The 21,462-nt window shown below is 52.0% G+C and overlaps 1 protein-coding gene across 16 annotated transcripts in view; it reads right to left on the minus strand.

The window, feature by feature from the left end:
• GRAMD2A (GRAM domain containing 2A) overlaps positions 1–21,462 on the minus strand; it is a 35,303-nt gene continuing 13,841 nt past the window's right edge. Inside the window, exons 1-13 of one of the 16 annotated variants that reach the window (XM_086711144.1) lie at positions 9,104–10,609; positions 8,915–9,007; positions 8,065–8,177; positions 7,590–7,647; positions 7,155–7,230; positions 6,397–6,500; positions 5,728–5,826; positions 5,531–5,602; positions 4,933–4,995; positions 3,794–3,938; positions 3,440–3,539; positions 2,507–2,611; positions 1–2,246 (exon numbers count right to left, since the gene is read on the minus strand). In XM_086711144.1, the coding sequence (XP_086567270.1) occupies positions 2,243–2,246; positions 2,507–2,611; positions 3,440–3,539; positions 3,794–3,938; positions 4,933–4,995; positions 5,531–5,602; positions 5,728–5,826; positions 6,397–6,500; positions 7,155–7,230; positions 7,590–7,647; positions 8,065–8,105 (867 nt within the window). In that variant the 5' untranslated portion in view covers positions 8,106–8,177; positions 8,915–9,007; positions 9,104–10,609 and the 3' untranslated portion in view covers positions 1–2,242. The other 15 variants (XM_086711141.1, XM_086711139.1, XM_086711138.1 and 12 more) reach the window with 15 other exon arrangements.

Here is a 21,462-nt window from a genome sequence, read left to right on the forward strand (position 1 = left end):
CACTAGAAAAATCAAATTTTTGTATTTTAAAATATTTTCAAAGGCTAATGCTATGGTGGAACAACCCAAGGATAGTTGAACCAATCTCTCAGGGAATTAAAGGAGTATCAGCCAGTGCAAGCAGGTCTGTACAAATACACAGTTTACAAATGAGCACAACCAAAAGGGACATTGGCCCCAGAGGACCAGGCTGGGGAATCAAAGGGAGAAACAGAGGGCCCTCCAGAGCGACAGGCACACTCATACCACTGAAATCCCTGGACCCAAGAGGGCCTCCAGAGCCACCCCACCCTACAGCATGCCTCTTGCCCTTTCTGAGCCTGCGGCACAGGTGGAGACTAGATTCACCAGCACTTTGGCACCGTTACCCATGACTTGGCACCTCTGCTGGCCCCTCATGAGCCTCTGGCTCAACCTGGCAAGGCTCAAGAGAATGGACCTACTCTCCCCGCCCTTCGGCAAGGACCAGGGCCGGGAGACACTGGGGCAAGTATTTCCCTGAAGACGTGATGGAAAGGAGTGATGAAGGGGGCTGGTTCCAAAAAAAGGATGGGGTTTTCCCCACTGTGGTGCTGTGGGGAGAATGGAATGAGTTTCACCTGATACATACAGATGAGGTGCAAGCAACGCCCCCAGGCTCTAAGCATAATCCTAGAACCCGCAATGGGGTGAGGATGAAGAGACTGCTAGTCTGAGCTTTGGGACTTGTCACCTGCAGTCAGTCCCTCCAATTCTTGTTTGGGTTTGTCCTAATAGGACAATCATGGCTCTGCAATAAATAATTTCTGCTTGGATTTCTCCCTGATTAACCTTTCAGGTGTCCGAAGGAGGAAAAACAGTGGCTATTTCTGACACCACTCACCCCATCACCAGTGACTTTCCCTTGATACCTCTGACCTCTTCACTGAGGCCCCTCTAGAACCTCCAAAGGCACTGTCTTAGCAGATGGGAGTCCCAGGAAGAGCAGGCAGAGTTCTGAGGCATAGACGAGCTGTTTAGAAAACAGGTGGCCCTGGCAGAAGAGGAGGAATCTCTAAAAGAAAGCTACCACTGTGCCTACTCTTCTCATCCCCTACTTCTCTTGTCCCCAGAGATATCAGACAGAACCCCTTGGCCTGGTCCCTGCACTGTACCAGGCCCACCTTGGACACCTCTACCTTATTCATAGAATGGAGAAGCCTCCCCCCATGGCCCACAACATACTTATTTCTGGTGACATGAGTGAGCTTTGCCCTGCAGTGGCCCTATACCATTGTGCCCGACTGCCCAGCTGCCCAGCCTCACCTCCCGACAGGTTGCTATGGGTCATGGCCTCTCAGGCAGTCAGCCAGGGAGTACAAAGCAAAACTCAAATCAAAGCCACCAACCTTCCCACCCACCCCAGCCCCAGCCCCTACTTCCCGCCTGGGGGACCTTAGAACTGTTTGAGCACACGAGGGGAAGACAGTACCAGGTCTGTGACCACAGTGATCAAAGGCCCCGCTCCACCTGTCTCACCAGGAAGTGGCAGCTCAGGACACAGAATGCTGGACCTCTGCTCTCCTTCACAGCCCCTGCCACCATCCTCTGCTGCAAGTACTGTCCTCCAGATTCAGCCAGCCTCTTTGTGAGTGGCCAGGATAGAGCCTCAGCACAGGGCACGAACGTTCCTCTCTAGCTGGAATCCTAGCCACACGCCCTCCTCTCCTTGTTGATAGCTTCCCCCTCCCCTTCCTCTCCCCCAGTCTGCCCTTGGCCTGACAGGGGCCTGGCTCCCGGAACAGAGACTCTCAGGGGCGCAAGTGAGAGCACAGTATGTTGGGAGAGAGCAGAGCCCCACTGGTGGTTTGGGTTAGAGCCTCTGTCCCACTGAGGCAGTGAGCCGCGTGACAGTTGGAGAGGTACATTCCAGGAACCAAAGCATGGCCTTTGTCCCTCCGGTGGCTCCTAGTGTTCTGCACCTGTGCCAGGCTGTTTCCAAGGAACAAGTTAATTTTCTCTTTTTTCACTGAAGTGCTTGCTGAAGCTTAGTATACAGAATTTCTGAGTTGTTCCAAGAATCTGGCTCTTTGTCCGAGTCCCCAAATTGTAGGAGCTTTGTAAACAGGAGAGATAAGAGTTAGGGGGAGGAGGAAGGATCTGGACTGTGTTCCTTCATACTCAGTCTCAGTGCAGCAGCAGCATAAACCACGGCGATCACTGGTGGAACCTTAGCACGCACAGCATTCTTCATGGAGAAGTGGGGACAAAGGCCAGGTGGCTGTTACCTGTACACAGGAGATGCCCACATCAGAGAAACAGCTTAAAAGGCAGACAGACAGATCAGTAGAACCTTTCTTGCCCCACAGGAGTGAGTCAGGGTGGGATCTGTGCACCCTGCACACTCTGTCCAACCTTGCTTAGGGCCATCAAGCCAGCACAAGGGCAGGGCCAAGTCCAACCAGGATAACATGCAGCCTGGCCATAGCAATTGGCTCCTATCCTTTACCCTCAATCCCAGAGGCATTAGCAAGAGACAGGGCATCACCTGTGCCCAGGGATTGGGCCATCCCAATTCAGGGAGCATAATTGCTGTTCCAGCCGGGAGATGCGGAATGCCAGATACGATGAGGACATGACCAAGAAGCAGATCCTGGAGAAAGAGAGATAAGAAGGATATCTTATCTAGGAAAAGGGCATTTTTAGAGGCTCACCAGAAATAGGAGTGGGGACTAAGCTACTTCCAGTTGTACTTGGAGGAATTAGAGACTCTTGCCCTTTAGCTACATTCAGGCCTAGACATGTTTGTTCTGAGAGGCCACGTGGGGGTCCTGAGACTCGTCCCCATGGAGGTGTCCTCAAAGCCCAGCAAGAATTCTAGGTCCTTAAACTGAGCCCACCCTCCCTCTGACTGGCCACCTTGATCCCGTGCTTCCTTTTCAAGACCACAGAGATCATCCCCTAAGGAGACAGGTCCACATTCCCCCAGCAAGTGCTGAAGCTGACAGTCAGAACTCAGCCAGCAGAACCAGAGGAAGGTCATGAGGTAAGGTGAGGGGAAGCCAGGGGCTGGCTGTTCATGAAACACCCCACCATGCTCACCGCTCTCCTGGCCCTCAGGCCAAATTACAGACACGTCTGGGGTTCCAAAAACTGCTCTAAAGGTAGGTAGCAGGAAAGCTGTGGCTCTCCCCTAGTCTATCTGATGGCCCTCTCCAATTCGGTCAGCCCTCCCCCTTCCCAATCCTGTGCAACTTTTATTCAACAGTTTCGTATCCTGCCAGACTTAATCCTAAATTACAGGGTTGTATGAATAAAAACTGGAGATATTTTGTCTTGCTTCAGAAGGGCCTGCCATGTAGCCTCCAGACTCTGCCCAGGACTTTCAGTTGACCTGGGAACTCCCCACACACAGAGGCCCCTGCCAGACACCCAGGTGAGCTTGACACCCCCCCCACCCCCACCCAATATAGTCACCTACAGCACGAAGATGACCTTGAGGAGCTGGCAATCCCAGAGCCTCAGCTCCCCGTCGCTCCTGGGCAACTCCTCCAGTTTCTCCTTCTCACAGACAGCATTCTCTGTGATAGGAGAGCAATTAGGCATCTTCTGGGGGCAGGAGGCAGGAGCCCAGCCCAGCAAGGAGCATGCCCACCTTCCCCCCGCCCCCCCCCATTTTCTGAAGCTCCTTGGACGCTGCTTTCCCTTATAGATTTGAAGAAAGTAAGAAACAGCTTTAGGAAGAGCTGGTTGTGACTTTTCCTTTTTGCAGAAGTAGGGGGAAGAAAAGCCTGGTCTTTACAAACGTGATCATGGACAAGCCCCCTGAGCTCACCAGAGCCTGGAGGCTTCCTGGAGGGAAAGAAGCTGTCGGTGGAGTCCATGGATGCCCGAGGGATACAAGGGATGTTGTCTGGAAGGGACAGGGACCTGGAGGCAGGGCACACCTTTCTCCACTTCATCTCAGGGATGAGGACTTCCTGCAGAGAAGGAGGGAGAAATCGTCTATGACCCTTGGGATCTTACTTGTCCTAAGGGCCCACACTAGGTTTATCACACCTTCTCCAGATATTACCAATATGGAATCCTAGTGAGCATGATGTCAGGTACCCACAAGGGGAGAAACCATTACCATAGCAACCACATGTATCTCTTATCTGCTCCTTTGCTGTGACCAGCCATTCTTCCAGGGAACAATGTCTCCGAAGACTGCTAGTACAGAACCAGAATGGGATCTAAGACGCGAGCTAACCCAGGTATATGTTCAGATCTGCTGAGTCCAAGAAAGCTCAGCACAATATAATTTAGATGGGATAAGTCCTTCTAATCTGGACTCTAACCCTAAGGACATCACTGACCTTGGCAGGGGACACTTAGGATTCCCATCAACAAAAATGGGAACATCACCTTCTATCCCCTGCATAGAAGTGTGCATATCGTATGCTTGGCTAAACGCTTAATGATTAATGAAGGAGGCTTCAAACACCCTGGGGTCATTTCCATCCGCATCACTGTTCTAGAAACTCAGCTCTGCCTACCCACAACCCCAACAGCAAAGGAGACTGCTGGGGCCGCAGCAAATCTCAAATGAGTCTGTCTGGGTTCTACAGCGATACCCTTTGAAGTTCTTCCCTGAGGATATCTCTATCCCCTGGAAGGCCCTCTTGATCCTGCTAAAGGAAAGAGGGTGGGTCACTGGCTCTCTGTCTGTACAGAAGTGGGATCCAACCTGGGTGGTGTTCTGGGGGCTGGACATCTGTTCTGCTCAGAAAGTCCACAGAGCTGCCCAGGACCTAGTGGCTCTACATGGTATGGAGCATGGTGGGTCTAGGGGACTCCCTGGCAGAGCATGGCCACTGGCTCTTGAACCTGGAGCCCAAGTTCTGCATTGTAGACCCTCCTGGGAGGCCCTGAAGCCTCAGAGGCATAGGGTCCCTCATGCCAGCAACTGTTCCTGCCAGCCTCAGCTCTCACCAGAGACTCGCACTCAGGTTCCTCTGGAAATTCTCTTACACTCAGGCTCTTCTTGCTGGAAGGCTAAAGAAGAAAGGGAACAGGGGTCACTTGTCCATTTGGAACACCCAAGGTCAGGGGTGAAGAGGTGTTAGTACTCTCCAAGAGAGCTTTACCTCCACATAAGCCACCTTGGGTCAGATGGAGCCTCACTCCCAGAGTTTGCAGGGGCTAATGCTGGAGCAGAGCACAAATCCAAGGCAACATACTTCCCCTAGCTCCTGCCCCTCCCCCACTTCCTCACCGTGGGCCAGAGAGAGCTGTAGGCACACTGGGAAGCAGCCACAAGCTTCTGTCTGTACATCGAGGAAGCCCAATGAGGCCATATACAGGGGATACACAAGGGCCAATGGCCTCAAAGGGACATGCTCACAAGCATAGACACCCAGTCCAAGGACTAAGTTCAGATACGCTGGACCTGAGCCTATTACTCCCCTCTCCCTGCCCTTGGTCCCTGTGTTGGAGAGATGGGCCAACCACTCCCAACAGCCTTGTCCCAAGACCTCAGTCCAGACCTGAGCAGCCTCCCTGGGCCAGCTCCTGCCCCTGAGCTCCATACCTGTAGGTGTGTGCAGACCCTCCTCAGCATGTCATAGACACTGTCCCGGGAAAGCAGTGACACAAAGACATACTGGGACAGAGAAGGAAAACAGAAAAGGGTGGGGTAAGTACAGATTGGGGTGAGTGCCAGAGTCAGGATCCTGGGGCTGGGTTGGGGAAATTAACAAGGGATGGCTGGCCCAGAGACTCACTGACCTTTTGGCTGGTATTGGTGGTGATGGCCAGGCCATTGGGAAGGAGCCGGGCCATCTTGTGTTTTTTGATCATTTGCACAGACACCACAGGAATGACCACCTGAGTGGGAAGAGGAGTGCTTCTCTTAGGATCCACCCCAAAGGCCATGGTCCCTTTGCTTCCTGCATAGGGCCCCAGCCACAACTGGCAATCAGACAAGCATAGACACCATGCAGAAGCCTGGCCCTATGCTGAAGAATATCTGAACTATCCACTTTCTCATGCAGGCTCCGCTTCCAGCTCTACCAACCTGCCCCAGCTCTGACAGCACACACCACTCTGGGCTCTCATCCTATTATCCAGGAGGCCAAGGACGGCTGCTCTGGTGAATCCCATACTCCAGTAATGGAGTCCCCTGAGCTACCACCTGGCCACAATTATGGCTCCCTCTAAATGTGGCATCCCACTCTGATTCTGAAGGCATTTCAGAGGCACCCATAGGCAGAATAAATTTGCTATGAGCTGTTCAGGTCGGCTCAGGCCAGATGGGGAGTCTAGATTGGGGGCCCTCCCCAGACGCCAGGTAGGATGTCTTGTAGTGACAGGCCTGCATGCCTGCACGGGAGGGGCCTATATCTTCCCTGGCTGGGACCTCATGGGCCCATTGCAGGCCTTACCACTTATTACTACCTTGATATCCTTGCCAAAGAGGCTAGCATGGAAACAGAGCCAGTTGGGGGAGATGTAGAGCCGGCCCTGGAGAAGAAGGTCCCTCTGGAGGGCACAGGAACACACTGGGAAGTCACAGGAAAGAAGATTGCCATGAGCAAGGCCAACCCTGAAGCTCCACGGCCTGGGTCCTACACTCAGGAGTCCAGAGCCCAGCCTCAGGGACTGCCTTCCTCAGAATCCCACTTCCTGACCCCAGGCCCCAAACCACCCATTCCACCAGCACCCAGAGTCCTTCCTGAGAGTCCTGACTGCCCCACCCTACCCCACCAAACTGCTAGAGGTTCCCTCCTTTGCCACTCATGTCTCATAGGGTTCCCCAAGCCTGGATTCTTGCTCCCTCAGGCAAAACTCCCTGCCCTACCCTGCCCTGCCCTGCCCTGCTCAGCCCTGCCCTGGAGAGAGAGCCTCGATTGTGCAAATGCTCCAACTTGCTCACTGAGAGGCCTCACTGAGAGCAGGGAAGAGCAGTCATTGATAAGAGCAGAACAAAAATAAGATTTGGAAGCCCTGATATTGCCTCAAGAAAACGTTCATAAATTCCATTTCATGTCCCAAATCTACCCAGTCTTCTCATACTTTTGAAGAAAACAGGCCCAACCACATCCAAAGGGCAGCCAGTTCCCGTATCAAAATTGTGCCTTGGAGGCTCTGGAGGAGAGGACCTGGGCCTCAGGCACTCTAGGCACCTGTCCAGCCACACCAGGGAGATAGCTCACCTTTGAGAACAACCTCCTCCAAAGGGATGTCCTTAAACAGCTTGTGGTATTGCTGGTTGTATTTACTCAGTAGTGTCTGCAAACACACGAGCTGGGGCTGAGAAGTCCTGGGGGATCAGACCACTAAAGGGGCCCTGCACCAGCCACCAGGAAATAATGCCACAGGGGCAGGGGCTCTGGTATGAAGCAGTCAGTAAGCAGCCAGTGGGGGTGAAAGGCTGAGTTCCAAGCACAGCATGTCTCTCGGTGACGGTAGATCCTAATGGGCAGCCTATGACTGGAGGGGGACACACCACCCCCACCCAGGAGGGGGACACTCACTTGGGTTTCCCCTGGTGACAAGCCTGGTGGCCAAGGAACCAACAGTCACTAAATTCAGGCAGCCCTGGGCCCCTCCCTTGGTGGGCAGTGAAAAGTCAGCCTCCACACACTTACCCCTTCTCGGCCACACTTCTTGATCTCTTCACTCTTCAAGCCTTCTGGCCAGTGCAGACTGCAAAGGAGACATTCCATTCCAGGGACAAGGAACCCTTGAGTTCTGCCCATACATCCTCAGGGCCAGGTCTGCCCTGGCTTCAAGCCAGAAGCTTAGAGCAGAGATTGGAGACTGAGGCCCTTCTCTAGGAGCCACAGCAAAGTGATAAGCAACAGCAAGTATGTAGCTTGACCCTGCAGGCTACAAGCCCTCCTCCCAGACAGCTGTGGGCTGTGGCTCCCCAGGAGGTTCGCTCAGCCTGAGCCTCCGCCTCCTGGAGATGCTTAGGAGCCTCCCACCCCCAAGTGTCAAAAACCCTCTCCCACTTCTCTGGCCAAAGGATAAGCAGAGGAGAAGACCCAGGGATAAATGAGTAGGAGACACAAGGATGGGGACCAGCTTGGGGAGTGGGTGAGGTGGAGATGTCAGACTCACAGCTCCGGGGCCTGGCTATGGGCCATGATCCCAGCAGGCATGCCCTTCTGGAAGCCTCCTCCCGGCAGCCTGGAGCTCAGCAGACTCACCTGACCTGATGGAGGCTACCAAGGCTGAGGGAGAGGGGTGGTGCTGGAACGCAAACCTTTGCCCTGGCCAGGTTGGCCTGAGGACAGGTGGGCAGGGAGGAGGCTGGTAACCTGAGAAGCCTAGACTCTGCTAGGTACCTGTGTGCTGGGACAGTCCCGGGAATGGGAGGAAGGGGCTGGGAGCAGCCTGTGCCCAAACTAACACCTGACGCAAGGTCCCCTTTCTAACTTTTCTTTAATCCTTTTGCCCCTTTCTTTTTTATTTTTTTAAAGTTTTTAAATTTACATGCCCGTTAGTGAGCACAGTGTACTATTAGTTTCAGGTGTACAATACAGTGATTCAGCACTTCCATACATCCCCCCCCCCCCCCCCCCGTGCTCATCACAACTGCACTCCTTAATCCCCATCACCTATTTCTCCCATCCCCCCAGCCCCCTCTCCTCTGGTAACAAACTGATGTTTGTTCTCTGTAGTTAAGGGTTGGTGTCTTGGTTTGCCTCCCTCTTTCTCGGTCTCTCTCTTTTCTTTCCCCCCTTGTTCGTTTGTTTTGTTTCTTAAATTCCACATATGAGTGAAATCATATGGTATTTGTCTTTCTCTGACTGACTTATTTTGCTTAGCGTAATACACCCTAGCTCCGTCTATGTCATTGCAAATGGCAAGATTTCATTATTTTTTATTTGCTCTGGTCTCTGAGGTCCTCCTGAGGGCTTCCCACCCCTAATCGGTATGTATATCTGACCAGTGGAAAGGGCCTCACCTGGAGTTCAGGGGTGCCTGAACCCTGGCTAGTTTCTCTGTGCAGGACACAGGGCTCTTCAGAGAAGCTGTCTTTCCATGCATCTGCTGGTTGCTAAGCAGAAACAGGCCTGCATCAAGAAGGGTGACTCTATGGGGACACCTTTCCCGACCAGCATCACCATCCCCAGGGCAGGTCCTCCACCCCCACCCAAGACCAGCCCTGCTGTTCAGGGTGAGGCTGAAGCTGTCAGAGTCCAGAGGCAGCAGCTCAGGCAGGAGTCCTGTGCTCCCTGATAGAAGGGACAATCTCACACGCCATCCTTCCTGGAAGCCTGCAGATCAGTTTATTCCTGGGTGGGAAGGAAAATCAGCCTGCCTTAGTGGAGCACCAGGAGGTTAAGCCCTAGGCCCCACCCCAGAGAAAGCACATCCGGATGGAGGACTCTAAGACTTGCTCATGGCTGAAACCATAGTGCCTGAGGTGCCCGGGCAGCATGACCATAAGCTCTCAAGGCAATCCTAGGATGCTAAGGAAAGGATGCTGAGCACAGGAGGCCTTAGCAGAGCTGAGGATCTGGGGCCACTAATGGTGTGGGAGGGGCTCTAGTCAACCCACAGGTGACCATGGGCTGGGAGGGGAGGAGCAGCCCCACACCATGAAGTGGCTTTGGTGGCCTTCAGACAATCAGGGCACCTTGGCCCTGAGAGCCATACTGTCTCAAAAATGTGCCAGAGAGCGGGCCCTGGAGGGAGGAGACACCATCTCCCTGGGCAAGTGGGGCTCTCCAGTGGCTTTTGAATTCATGCCTCTACTAAACAGCTCCAAAGTATAGGGTTTCCCCCTTCCTGCCCCTCCAACACACAGGCTAGGAATCAATAAAGCCTGAGCATTCAAACTAGCCCCCAACTCAATGGGCCCAAAAGCTGACAGGAAGAGAAGGTGGCCAAGAAGCAGGGCCAAGGCAGGGCATCATGGTGGTCACAAACAGGAAACATGGTTCTGGGCAGATAAGGAGCTGGAACCCGAGGCCTGCAAATACCAACCCTTGGTCCTTCTCAGCTTTGTCGCGGGCGCAAGTCAAAGTTCTCTTCTTCAAGAACAGAGTTGGCCGAGATCTGCCAAAGACCCTCAGAGTCATTTAGTCTGACCCCCTAATATACTGTGTAAAGAGTAGGAAACTGACCCCTGCCAAGGGACAGGCTGTACCTAGTATCACACAGTGAAGAGCCAGGTAACCTCACCCACAAAATCAGCCCATCCACAGCCATGTGGCCTGGTGATTTCTGCCTCTGCCCTTAGTCTTCTGGAGAATTTTGGTAAATACACATCAACATATGTTTCCTGAATCTTGCAAAGTGACAAGTTTTGCTAGTGATTTGACCCTGTTGACTCCCAAAGTTAATTTCTATATTTATTTGGTCCCTTCATTTCATATTTTAAGAGGGTTCCCCCCCCCTTTTGACTTTCGTTACTCTCATTACAGAAAATGTGAGAAAAACAAAATATGATGATCAAAATCACCAAGAAGCAAATGCCCTTAAAACATCACCCAAAGAAAAGATTTATGCATAAATATAGAATTCATGTAAGTAGAAGTATACATTATAATATGTATGTTCTACTTTTGTTGCTTAACATGATTTCATGAGAAATTCCCCATGTCACTGTCCATGGCTGAGACAGAGTCTCAGAAGTGTGATTAGTGAGTGGAGAATGCTCATTTCCTGGGCTCTTTAGACTCACTCCCAAAGTGCTTCCATATGTTTTACTGGTGACCACAGCCATCAGCACTACGTGAGGGTACCGGCTTACCTACATCTGGGCTACATCCACGGGCTATTATCTTTTTCTCACTTTTGCAAGTTTGATACATGGAAGCATGCTATTTTCATTTCTATTTCTGCTTCCTGATAGGTTCAACAATATTTCCCATATATACACATTAACCACCAGAATTTCATCTGTGAATTGTCTGTGAGGGTCTTTACGTTTTTCTTATTGATTTGTATTAAATTTTTTTTGAGAATATTACTCCTTAATTTCTCATTTTTGCAAACATCTCCCCCAGTTTGTCATTTGCCTTTTAGTTTTGTCTGTGGTACTATTCAGTTTTTGTGTGGCAAATTCCATCTATGTCTTCTATCTCTTGATTCCTCACTTGGTTTGAGTGCTTTGGTTGGAGAGGCCCCTGAGGTAGAGACTGTACAAGTCAAGCCACTGAGTCCTTGGGGAGCTTAGACCCTGCAGCTTGTGAGCATACTGGGCCACAAGGAAAGAGAAGGAAATGGGGCCCGCTCTAAGGAGCACACTCTAACCTGGAGGCCCAGGGGTAGAGTGAAACCCCAAGAAGGACTTTGGCCATGGTCACAGAGGCAGGGAGCCTGTCATTCGGGCATTGGGAAGGGTGATTCGAGCTATCAGGGCTGCAGGAGCCCAGAAGGCAGACAGAGTGAGAGTCACAGAAAGGCTCCTAGAGAAAAGGAATCCCAACCCTACCACCTGGGTAAGACTGTCATCCTGCAAAAGTTCCATAATCTAACTTTGCGTTCATGATCATTCCTCTGCATGGCTTCTAAACTGAACTCATCCTTAGGTCCAGTGTGTCTTGCTCAGGGACAGGAGCCCGCCCTCTGCCCTCCCCCAACCTAGTGAGGAGCCCCCGCTGCAGACACTCACAACACCCCAATCCTGGCCTCCCTCTTAGCACTTTTCACACTGGGTCAGTGCTGGAACTGCTCGTCTCCGGGGGCTCCAAGATGGCAGGGACTCTGCCTCCTCCCTTCCTGAAGGTCACAAGCTGGGTGAAAGGCCAGCATGCAGCAGGCACACGCGATATGTTTGAGGAATGAAGTGTGGGGTCAGTAAGCAAGGCTGGAGGAGAGACGGACCATGAGAAAAACAAAAGAAGGCGGTGCACTCGCTCTCCCCACAGCATCTCCAGGAAGAAAAGAACAGTGGTAAAACACAGTCACTGGGGGTGGGGGAAATGACTTTCAAGTATCTTTAAACTTAAAAGCAACTCCTTTATGCATGATGAACAAGATGGTTACAAGCCATTCCTACCTGTCCATCTGTTAAGGCCAGTCCCTCCTGGCTGTCCTCATAATGCTCTTGATACAGAGACTCTGCCTGTGGCCGAAATGCATGGTTTGCAAAACAATCAAGTCAGATTTTCTACTAATTAGTCTACAGTATTTAGGTGAGTAAAAATAAAGAAATGGGAGCAAAATCAGATACAAGGGTAGGTCTGGGGCAGAGTGGTCACCACAGAACCAATAAGCGGGGAGCACCCAAGGACCAACTGGGCCCTGCTGCACAAGGTCAGGAAGGAGGCTTCAAGAGCAGGAAGCTGGAGAATGGGGACCAGCCTGGGTGCCCCCACTCTCCTGGCAGCCTCTGTGCGTTCCTACACAGACCCCCTCAAGCCAGTTGCCCCTACTCTGTGGGTTGTGAACTAACCCCCTTGCCCATCAAGTCCCACTCCTACCCCCACCTGCAGACTGTGGGGTAGTATCAGGGGTCCTCAAAGCCATGTCTGTTTTTTCCATCAGAGCCACAAAAAAATATTCTTGTTATCAAGGGGATGCAGCAGGGGAGGCCCAATATTTTGGACGTTAGAGGAGGTAGAAAAGGTTGGGGAACTCCTCAGATGAGTCCCTTTCGCCCTGCTGAGCCCGATTCTGGGGCAGGATGCCTCTCCAGAGGACACAACAGCTGCTTGCCCTACCTGCAAGCCTTCCTTCATTCCCTCTCCAAATACTCACTGAGCTTAGCTTATCACACCAGGAGTCCAGGGTGCAGCCTGCCACATGGGGCTGCTGAAAGAGCAGGGGGCGGGGAGCTAGCACTGGGGATGTCAGCAGAGGAGCCAGGCCAGTCAAGAAAGGGGCGGGGGACACAGAGAGGGTAGGAGAGGGAGAGAGAGACAATAAGGAGGGAACCCAGAGGTCCAAGAGTCGAGCTGCCTCCTGCAGAACTCATGGACCAGGCCTCACAGGACACCTGACATGTGTACACTCTGCTCTGGAAGCTTCCTCCAGGCTCAGAATACACCCACCAGGCAGATGCTCCCAAATCGAAATCTGTAAATCTCTAACCTTGACACCTCCTCTCCTCCTGAGCTTCAGCTATCTGGATGTATCCATCAAGGTGAGCTCAGTGTCATCCCCCCAAATCTGCTTCCTTCTGAGCACCCAATATCCCTGAAAGGCTCCTTCCTCCATGGTTAACCAAGGCAGAAGCCTCACCTCCTTCTCCTCCCCTCCCCCCCACAGCACTCAATCCCCAAAGGCCCAAGAGCCTTCCCCCAGCTGAACCTATGACACCAGGACACCACCTACTCCATTCCTGCTGCACCTGCCAGCCCTGATCACCATCATCCTTTCCCTGATGTTGGCAGAAGCCTCCTCACCATGCCTGGCCCTCCCCCACATCTGCACCACCAGCAGAGCCACCTGGGGCCCAGAACTGATCCTGCCACTCTGCTGCTGACCTTACCTCCCTCATGCCTCCTCAGCTGGCCTTCCTGAGCTTCCTGCTTCCCTTCCCAGCCTCACTCCTGAGGCTCACCTGAGCCCAGCTTCCTTGTTGCCGCAGCCCTCCGCACCTGCACATCCTCCCTACCTGCAATTCCTTCCCATGCTTGTCTACCTGGAGAATTCCACTTATCTTTCAAGTCCCAGTTCAAATGTCACCTCCTCTGTGAAGCCCTCCCTGGTCTCCCCCCTGCAGAGCTGGTCAGTCCTCCTCTGTGGTCCCCTGTCCCCTCTGTCCTGCTGTGCTGTCCCAGCACTTACCACACCAGACTGTGCTTGTCTGTTTACACATCCAGCTGCCCCCAGTGGCCTCTGAGCTCCACCAGGGGTGTGTCTTATACATCTCTGTATCCCCAGCACACAGCAGGCACCCAGTGTTTGCTACTGTGAGGGAAGCAGACAGAGAAAGAGAGATGGTGACACTCCAAGAGGGAAGAGGGGAGGGATAAATCAAGGCAGTAGAAGGGAAAGGCACATAGAATGGAGCAATGGGGGTCACCTGCAGACCGGTCCCTTCCAGGAGCCTTGCCCGTGAAGCAGGCAGTCAGCACTGACCCAGCACCACCAGGCACTCAGTCCATGCTGGCTGACTGATCAAAGGGGGAGCTCGGGTGGGAGGCAGAGACAAAAGAAAAAGGATAAAGTGGCTCGGAAGGGATGCAATGTGGTATTTGGGGAAAGCACAAGCCGGACCCCTCAGGCCTCCACTGTGTTCACTGGACTGGCATGCTCCTGGACTGTCCTGTGCCCACACTCAAGCCTCCCTAGCCCCAGGGGAAACCTCCTTTCAGGCTCCTCCAAGCCTGGCAGGAGCAGCACCCAGGCCATGCTGAAGCAGAAAGCCAGGCTGGGTCTGCAAGGTCACAGGCGGGTCCCCTGGGACAATTTGGGGGAGTCTCCCACGTTGACTTCTCATGGACATTTGAGATACTAGAGCATCACGTGGGACCTGCCAGTCCTTCTCAAGGCCTGGCCCAGCAACAGCTCCACCCCTTCAGCAGCTGGCCAGGACGCTGGGCCCTGTAACCTCCAAGGAGAGAGTTCCTCCAAACAAAAAACACACCTTAGCAACACGTTCCTGAAAACACAAACCCACAGACCACAAAGATGGCCCATCTCTACCTTGACCTCTTGCTTAGCACACAGCTCACCGACTTCGTCATGGAGAAGAGAGACCATCCGGTCAAGTCTAATGTGCAGCCTGTTGAGTACACATTAGCATCACATGTAGAGCTTTTTTTTTTTTTAAATGTTTATTTATTTTTGAGACAGAGAGAGACAGAGCATGAATGGGGGAGGGTCAGAGAGAGAGGGAGACACAGAATCTGAAACGGGCTCCAGGCTCTGAGCCATCAGCACAGAGCCCGACGCGGGGCTCGAACTCACGGACCGCGAGATCGTGACCTGAGCTGAAGTCGGATGTTGAACCGACTGAGCCACCCAGGCGCCCCAACATGTAGAGCTTTTTAAGAAAACAAACAATGGGGCGACTGGGTGGCGCAGTCGGTTAAGCGTCCGACTTCAGCCAGGTCACGATCTCGCGGTCTGTGAGTTCGAGCCCCGCGTCAGGCTCTGGGCTGATGGCTCAGAGCCTGGAGCCTGTTTCCGATTCTGTGTCTCCCTCTCTCTCTGACCCTCCCCCGTTCATGCTCTGTCTCTCTCTGTCCCAAAAATAAATAAAGGTTGAAAAAAAAAAATTTAAAAAAAAGAAAACAAACAAAAAAATGATGCCTGAGCCCTGTCTCAGACCAATTGAATCAGAGTCTCTGGGGGTAGCATGTAGGTAGCTACATATTTTCAACTTCTTATTGAAGTATAGTTTACACATAGAAAAGCATGTGTAGGAGAGATGCCTGGGTGGCTAAATGTCTGACTCTTGATCTCGGCTCAGGTCATGATCTCACAGTTTGTGAGATTGAGCCCCACGTCAGGCTCTGGGCTGACAGCTCAGAGCCTGCTTGGGATTCTCTCTCTGTCCCTCCCCTGCTTGCACTCTCTCTCTCTCTCCCTCTCTCTCTCTCTCTCTCACACACACACACACAAACACTAAATAAACTTTAAAAAAAAAAGAGTACATAAAATAAATGTACAATTCAATGCATTTCACAAATAGAACACACTTGGAAACCAGCCCCCAGAAGCCCCTCCTGCCTCTTTCAGTCTCACCACCACCCCCAACCTGCCACCCACAACCCACAACCCACAAGAATAACCATCACCCTGGTTTCCACAGCACAGGTTGCCTCTGCCTCTTCTTTGTGGACTTTCTATGAACGGAATCATACCATACATACCCTTTTATGTGGCTCCTTTTACTCAGCAATGCATCTGTGGGATTCGTCCACAGTGTTGTGTGTAGCTATTAATTGTGCATTTTCACCAATGTTTAGAATTCCGTTACACGGACATACTACAACTTATTCATTTTACTATAGATGGGCATCTGGGAAATTTCCAGTTTTTGCCTGTTATGAAAGTGTGGCCAGGAACATTCCAGCACCTGTAGTGTGGACACAAGTATTCATTTCTATGGGCAAACACTTAGGATTTGAATTGCTGGGTCATATGTTCAGTTTCAGGCTTTTAAAGCATGAGTGGGGGAGGGGCAGAGAGAGAGGAAGACACAGAATCTGAAGTAGGCTCCAGGCTCAGCACAGAGCCCGATGTGGGGCTTGAACCCACAAACTGTGAGATCATGAGCTAAGCTGAAGTTGGACACTTAACCGTATGAGCCACTCAGGCGCCCCTCCAGTGATTTTAAACATGCAGCCAGTGTTAAGAAACTGCTGTGCATGAATCCTGCCCCCACTTCTCTCCTTTTTTTGTGGCTCAGAGGGAGAAGCATGGCTCCTGGAATTCAGGGCCAATCCTCTTGCCTGGGCTCTGGATCTAGGGCCCTGACCCTCCTATGCCTTCACCCTGCCCCTCTAAAGTTCCAGGAACACCCTTGGCAAGACAGGAATCACATTGTTAATAGAGATTTCCTTCATCTGTTAAGGTCACAGAGCACATTTACTAGCTCGTGCCAAGGAAGTAAGAGCAGCTTTCCGTGCGGCAGAGGCTGGCTCTGTGTCCTTCCCGAAAGCCTCCCTACGTCCTCCCAGGGCCACAGTCCTGACACACAGCCCAGAAACCAGTTGACAAGAGCTCTGCCGAAAGGAAACTGGAATAATGTCAATAGAGTCGGGCTTATCATCAGTACTCCAAAACTTGAAGATAGGGCGTCTGGATGGCTCAGTTGGTTAAGCAGCCGATGACTCTTGATTTCGGTTCAGGTCATGATCTCACGGTGGGTTTGTGAGTTTGAGCCCCGAGTCAGGCTCTGCTCTCACAGTGCGGAGCCTGCTTCATATCCTCTGTCTCCCTCTCTCTGCCCCTCCCCCACTCACGTTCTTTCTCTCTCTCAAAAATGAATAAATGTTGAAAAAATTATTTTTAAAAAATAAATAAAACTTGGGGCACACAGGTGGCTCAGTTGGTTGAGCATCCAACTCTTGATTTCGGCTCAGGTCACGATCTTGCGGTTCGTGAGTTTGAGCCCCGCATCGGACTCCATGCTGATGGTGAGGAGCCTGCTTGGGATTCTGTCTCTCCCTCTCTCTGCCGCTCCCGAGTTCATGCCCTCTCTCTCTCTCTCTCACTCAAAACAAATAAATAAATTTTAAAAATAAATAAAATGAAGATAAAAGGTACTCTTTTGCAAAAAATAATTCTGTTATTTTTACACAGAAGCTGCCTCTCACTTTATTTTCTAAGCAAATATTCCTTATGTAGGACCACTGCTTTGCTGTCTCTGCTGACAAGAAATGGGGAAAGAATCCTGAGTGTAAGGGGGTGGCGTTCAGTGAACTGGGGGCCACACACTGGGTCCCAATCCAGCTGTCCCACTCAGCAGCCCTGGCCAAGGACTCAGGAGGGACGGGCACCCAGCGCAGGCACAAACCCTGCCTACCACGGGCAGGTCTGAGAACACCTGGGTCAGCAATGTGCTTAGTTCCCTTTTACTCACTGTGGCAGCAGCTTTGAAATGAAAGGGGATGTGGAGGGCCAGGCATCCTGCTTCCCAAGATGCCACAGTCTGTACCAAATGACCCTGGCTGCCACCAGCAGAACCATGGTGTGCTCTAGACCCACACAAAGCCATCTGTAAGCTGACCAGCAGCCTCTTTGGAGGAAAAGATGAACTTTGGCCCATACGATTCCATTTCTAATGGATCCCAATGGGGACATAAGAGATGGGAGGTGTGCAGCCAGAAGCAGTAAACAGGCAGGAGGGAGGTATACTGCAGGGACCCTGGAGCAGAACCTTCGGGTGCCCCTGGAGCTGGGTCTAGAACAAGGGAAGAGGGAGCAGAGAGCAGAGACCAGCAGGGGTGCATGGGCTGGGAGAGAGCAAAGAAGGTCTGCTCCCCTTTCAGCCCATTAATTTTCACTTCTGCAGTCGGTGCCCCAGCACTGCCTCTCCTGAAACTTCTCCAGTAGACAGGAAAAAGGGGAGACCTGAAGGGGGTCTCTTGGGCTGAGATGGCCATGCAGGGGCCCCTCTGAGAAGTAGGATTCCCCAGACCAGAACCCTTCCCACCCTCCCACCCCTCTCGAAGCCTTTATCTTCTCTGCTCAAAGAACCAAACAAACTGGGAGAGCTAGTTGTTCAGGAGGAGATATGAGCTAGCATAGCCCTCTGGGGGTGGCTGCATCCAGCCTGAACAAGGACCCCTTTGAGCTCTGGTGCCTACAAGAACTCCTACCTACAGGGATCTCAGAACCCTCTGGGCGCTCCACCCAGTGGGAGCTGGGAGGGCCGAGAGCAAGGCTGGCTCTATCTCCCACTCTTGGCAGCCAAGATGCTGCCCACTGCCCAGGTCTCTCTGTGGAGCCCAGAGCTAGTTAGCCAAGCCCTAATTAGAGGTTAAATGGTTAAAGGGCTCCAATCCCACTCTTCCCTGCTCCTAGAACTCTCCCCCATGGCATGGGCTCTCCCAGCACACTAGAAAGGCCCAGGTCCTTACAGGGATGGAATTCAGGATCAAAGTGCTCAGGCTGACTCCTCTTGGGCATTCAGGAGGAGTGCTAATGAGCTGCCCTCCCAGTTCTGCCTGGGTCCTGCTTAGCTAACCTGCTCCTGCCCAAGATGGAGACCCTCTCTCTCTCTCATCCCCCAACACTTCCCTGAAGCCTAGCCAGCTGGTAGGCTGGGAGAGCAGACCCCTCCCACCTTGTCTCCACTCGCCGTCTGCGTCTGCTCAGATATCTTCACTGTTGTATCCCCTGTTTATGTGGTTGTCTCCCCACTAGACTATCTTTCTTATTCATCTCTCACCCTGGGGCCACACACAGCTTCAGGCATACAGTAAGTGCTCAATAACTGTGTACTGAATAAACAAACACTCCCTGATGAAAAGCTCCTTTGTGTAGTTTGTTCAGCCACACTGGGACCTTGGAACACAAACACAAGAGCTGGAGTGAGAGCAAGTCACTTGAGTTTGCTTCTGGCTGCCCTTGACCTCCTAGGTGGCCTCCAGTCCCCTTCCTCTGGGTCTGCTCCCCTATAAAATGGGGAAAATCCCCTTGCTGACCTGAAAATCTTCAGGGCTGCTGTGGGGATCTGAGAGGTCATGGCCTAGCCCCAAGGAGAGGACTGGTCCTCACAGCCTTGTCCACTGAGGCTCCAACCCCCTGCCAGCCCCACTAAGAGCTCTGCATCCCGTCATGTCCCTTGAAGGATGTCAAGAGGTGTAGCTGCAGAGACAGTGCACTGCCAGGCCCCAAACTGCACCCTGAAGCTCCACACACGTTCTGCATGACTGAATCTTTTCCTTGGGACTTCAGCCAGAGAGCCTCCAAGGGCAGGGCCCTCTTTGCACCTGGGCCACACCCAATAACTGCTCCCACCCGGGGTGGGGGGGGGGGGGGGGCGGGGCTGGGGAGAGGGGGTTGGGGGGCAGTGCTGGAGGCTCTCTCACAACTCAGGCCCAACCCTGTTCAGCATCCCTCCCCCACCCTCCTTCCACCAAGGGTTTGAGGCCAGGAGTTGCTGCCCCCTTCCTGGCCAGAGCTCAAAGGCCTACAGAGTAAGAACAGTCACCAGGGAGACATACGGGACAAACAGCTAAAACACGGAAGCTTTGCTCCTGGGGATGTCCAGGATTTCTCATGAAACCCAGGCCACCATGGAGCAAGCAGTTGGTTCTGCAGAGAGTAATCTGCCTGTAGCTGGCCTCATCCCATAGTGCCCACTGCTATAGCAGCATCTGTTTGAGCTGGCATCCCTGGACCTGGTCACAGACCACTTTTTCTGGGCCAGCCAGTTAGGGTCTGGCCATTTCCAGACAAGAAGCTGGTCATTCAGGTCTAAAAACAGACTTGCATTCATTAAGAAACAGAGCACCCCTGTGCTCCTGGTGGCCACCCTCCACCGGGCTTGCTGTGGGAGGGCCCACAGGCAGCCTCAGCTGCTCAGACGCCCCCACTCAAGGCTGCCAGGGGGCGTGGCTACCCTTGGGACAAGTCTGCTCTGTCCATCCATGGATGCCATCCAACGCACCCCATTCCAACCATCCTCACAGCCACCTCAGAATCCCTCTGGCTTTGTGCATCCTCCAGGCTCTTCTCAGGACACAGGCAGGTTTGAAGGAGTCTTAGGGTCCTGAAAGAGCCTGGGTTTGGGGGCAGAAAGAGAGTCAGGCCTAGAAGTACCTCTCACTGTTGAGGGGCCTTGGAGAAGCCACACTCTATCTCTGGACCTAGTTACTCTCTACAAAGGGGCGATAAAGCCTCACCCCAGGAAGGCAAGCAAATGTTGTCTGAGGGAAAAACAAAGCACAGCCAGGAACTGGGTGAACTGCAAATGGCCACTGACCCTTCTGTGATCAGAAGAACCCCTATCCTAGGAGAGGCTGGCAGGATAACAGTCCTCAAAGGCCACCAGCCTCTCTGCCTCACTCCTACAAACATCAATTAAATGTCTGCTATTCGCTCAGTTCTGTGTAAGTGCTGTGTATACTAAGAGGGATAAGGCAAGCTACTATCCCCAAAATGCCTGGTGGGAGAGGCAGACATGAAGCAAATATTTACATAAATCAATACATAATTATAACTGTGTAATATATGCTATAAAAGGAGGGCACAGCGTCCTAAGAGGACCTCTATCAGGGAGTCCAGACTCAATTGTGGAAAACAGGGAAGATTTCCCTAAGAAGCAGTAGCATTTTGAGCTGATAGCCAAAATGAGAGAGTGACAGAGGAGTCATTGTAGAGGGTTTATGATGGATGTGCAAAGGCCCTGAGGCCAGAGGTGTGTAACATGTATGAGGAACATAAACAGAGCCTTTGTGTCTGGAGGGTGGAAGTACTGAAGTGGTGAGCAATGAAGCTGGAGAGGCGCCACCCAGGCGCCCCTCTATTATTTTCTTAAAAGCAACAGGGAATCAATAAAGGGATTTAAATGGGGAAATACACAATCAAATTTGTATCTTAAACAATCACTCTGAGGGGCACCTGGCTGGATAAGTCAGAAGAACATGTGACTGTTGATCTCAGGGTGGTGAGTCTGAGCCCCACGTAGGGTGCAGAGATTACTTAAATTAAAAAAAAAAAAAAAAAAAAAAAGTCACTCTGACACACAGATTTGCTTCAAAGTAACCCAAAGGAGGTGGGAAAGGGGGAGTAGAGGTGAATATTGATGAAAGAGGGACAATCTTCTGTTGATGGGTATTGTAGCTGGGTGATGCATACATGGGTATCCACCCTGCAATCTCTCCTTTTTTGTATATGTTGAAAATTTTCCGTGGAGACAAATCAGCTAGCAGACTGTATTCCAGCAGAGAGATGATGTCTCAGACTTGGTGGCAGTGGTGATGGAGGGCCAGGGATGGATTCAGGATATATATTTCCGAATAAAAATCAACCTGACTTGGTGATCCATTGGATATGGATCCATGGATATGGAAAAAGTGCCAAATATTACTGTAGATTTCTGGCTTAAGCAAATAGAATACTACTCTGCCTTGCTAAGATGAAACAGGGAAAAAC

The sequence above is a fragment of the Puma concolor genome, chromosome B3, assembly GCF_028749965.1.
Source record: "Puma concolor isolate L17-30 chromosome B3, mPumCon1.1.hap2, whole genome shotgun sequence".
NCBI classification, from domain to species: Eukaryota; Metazoa; Chordata; class Mammalia; order Carnivora; family Felidae; genus Puma; species Puma concolor.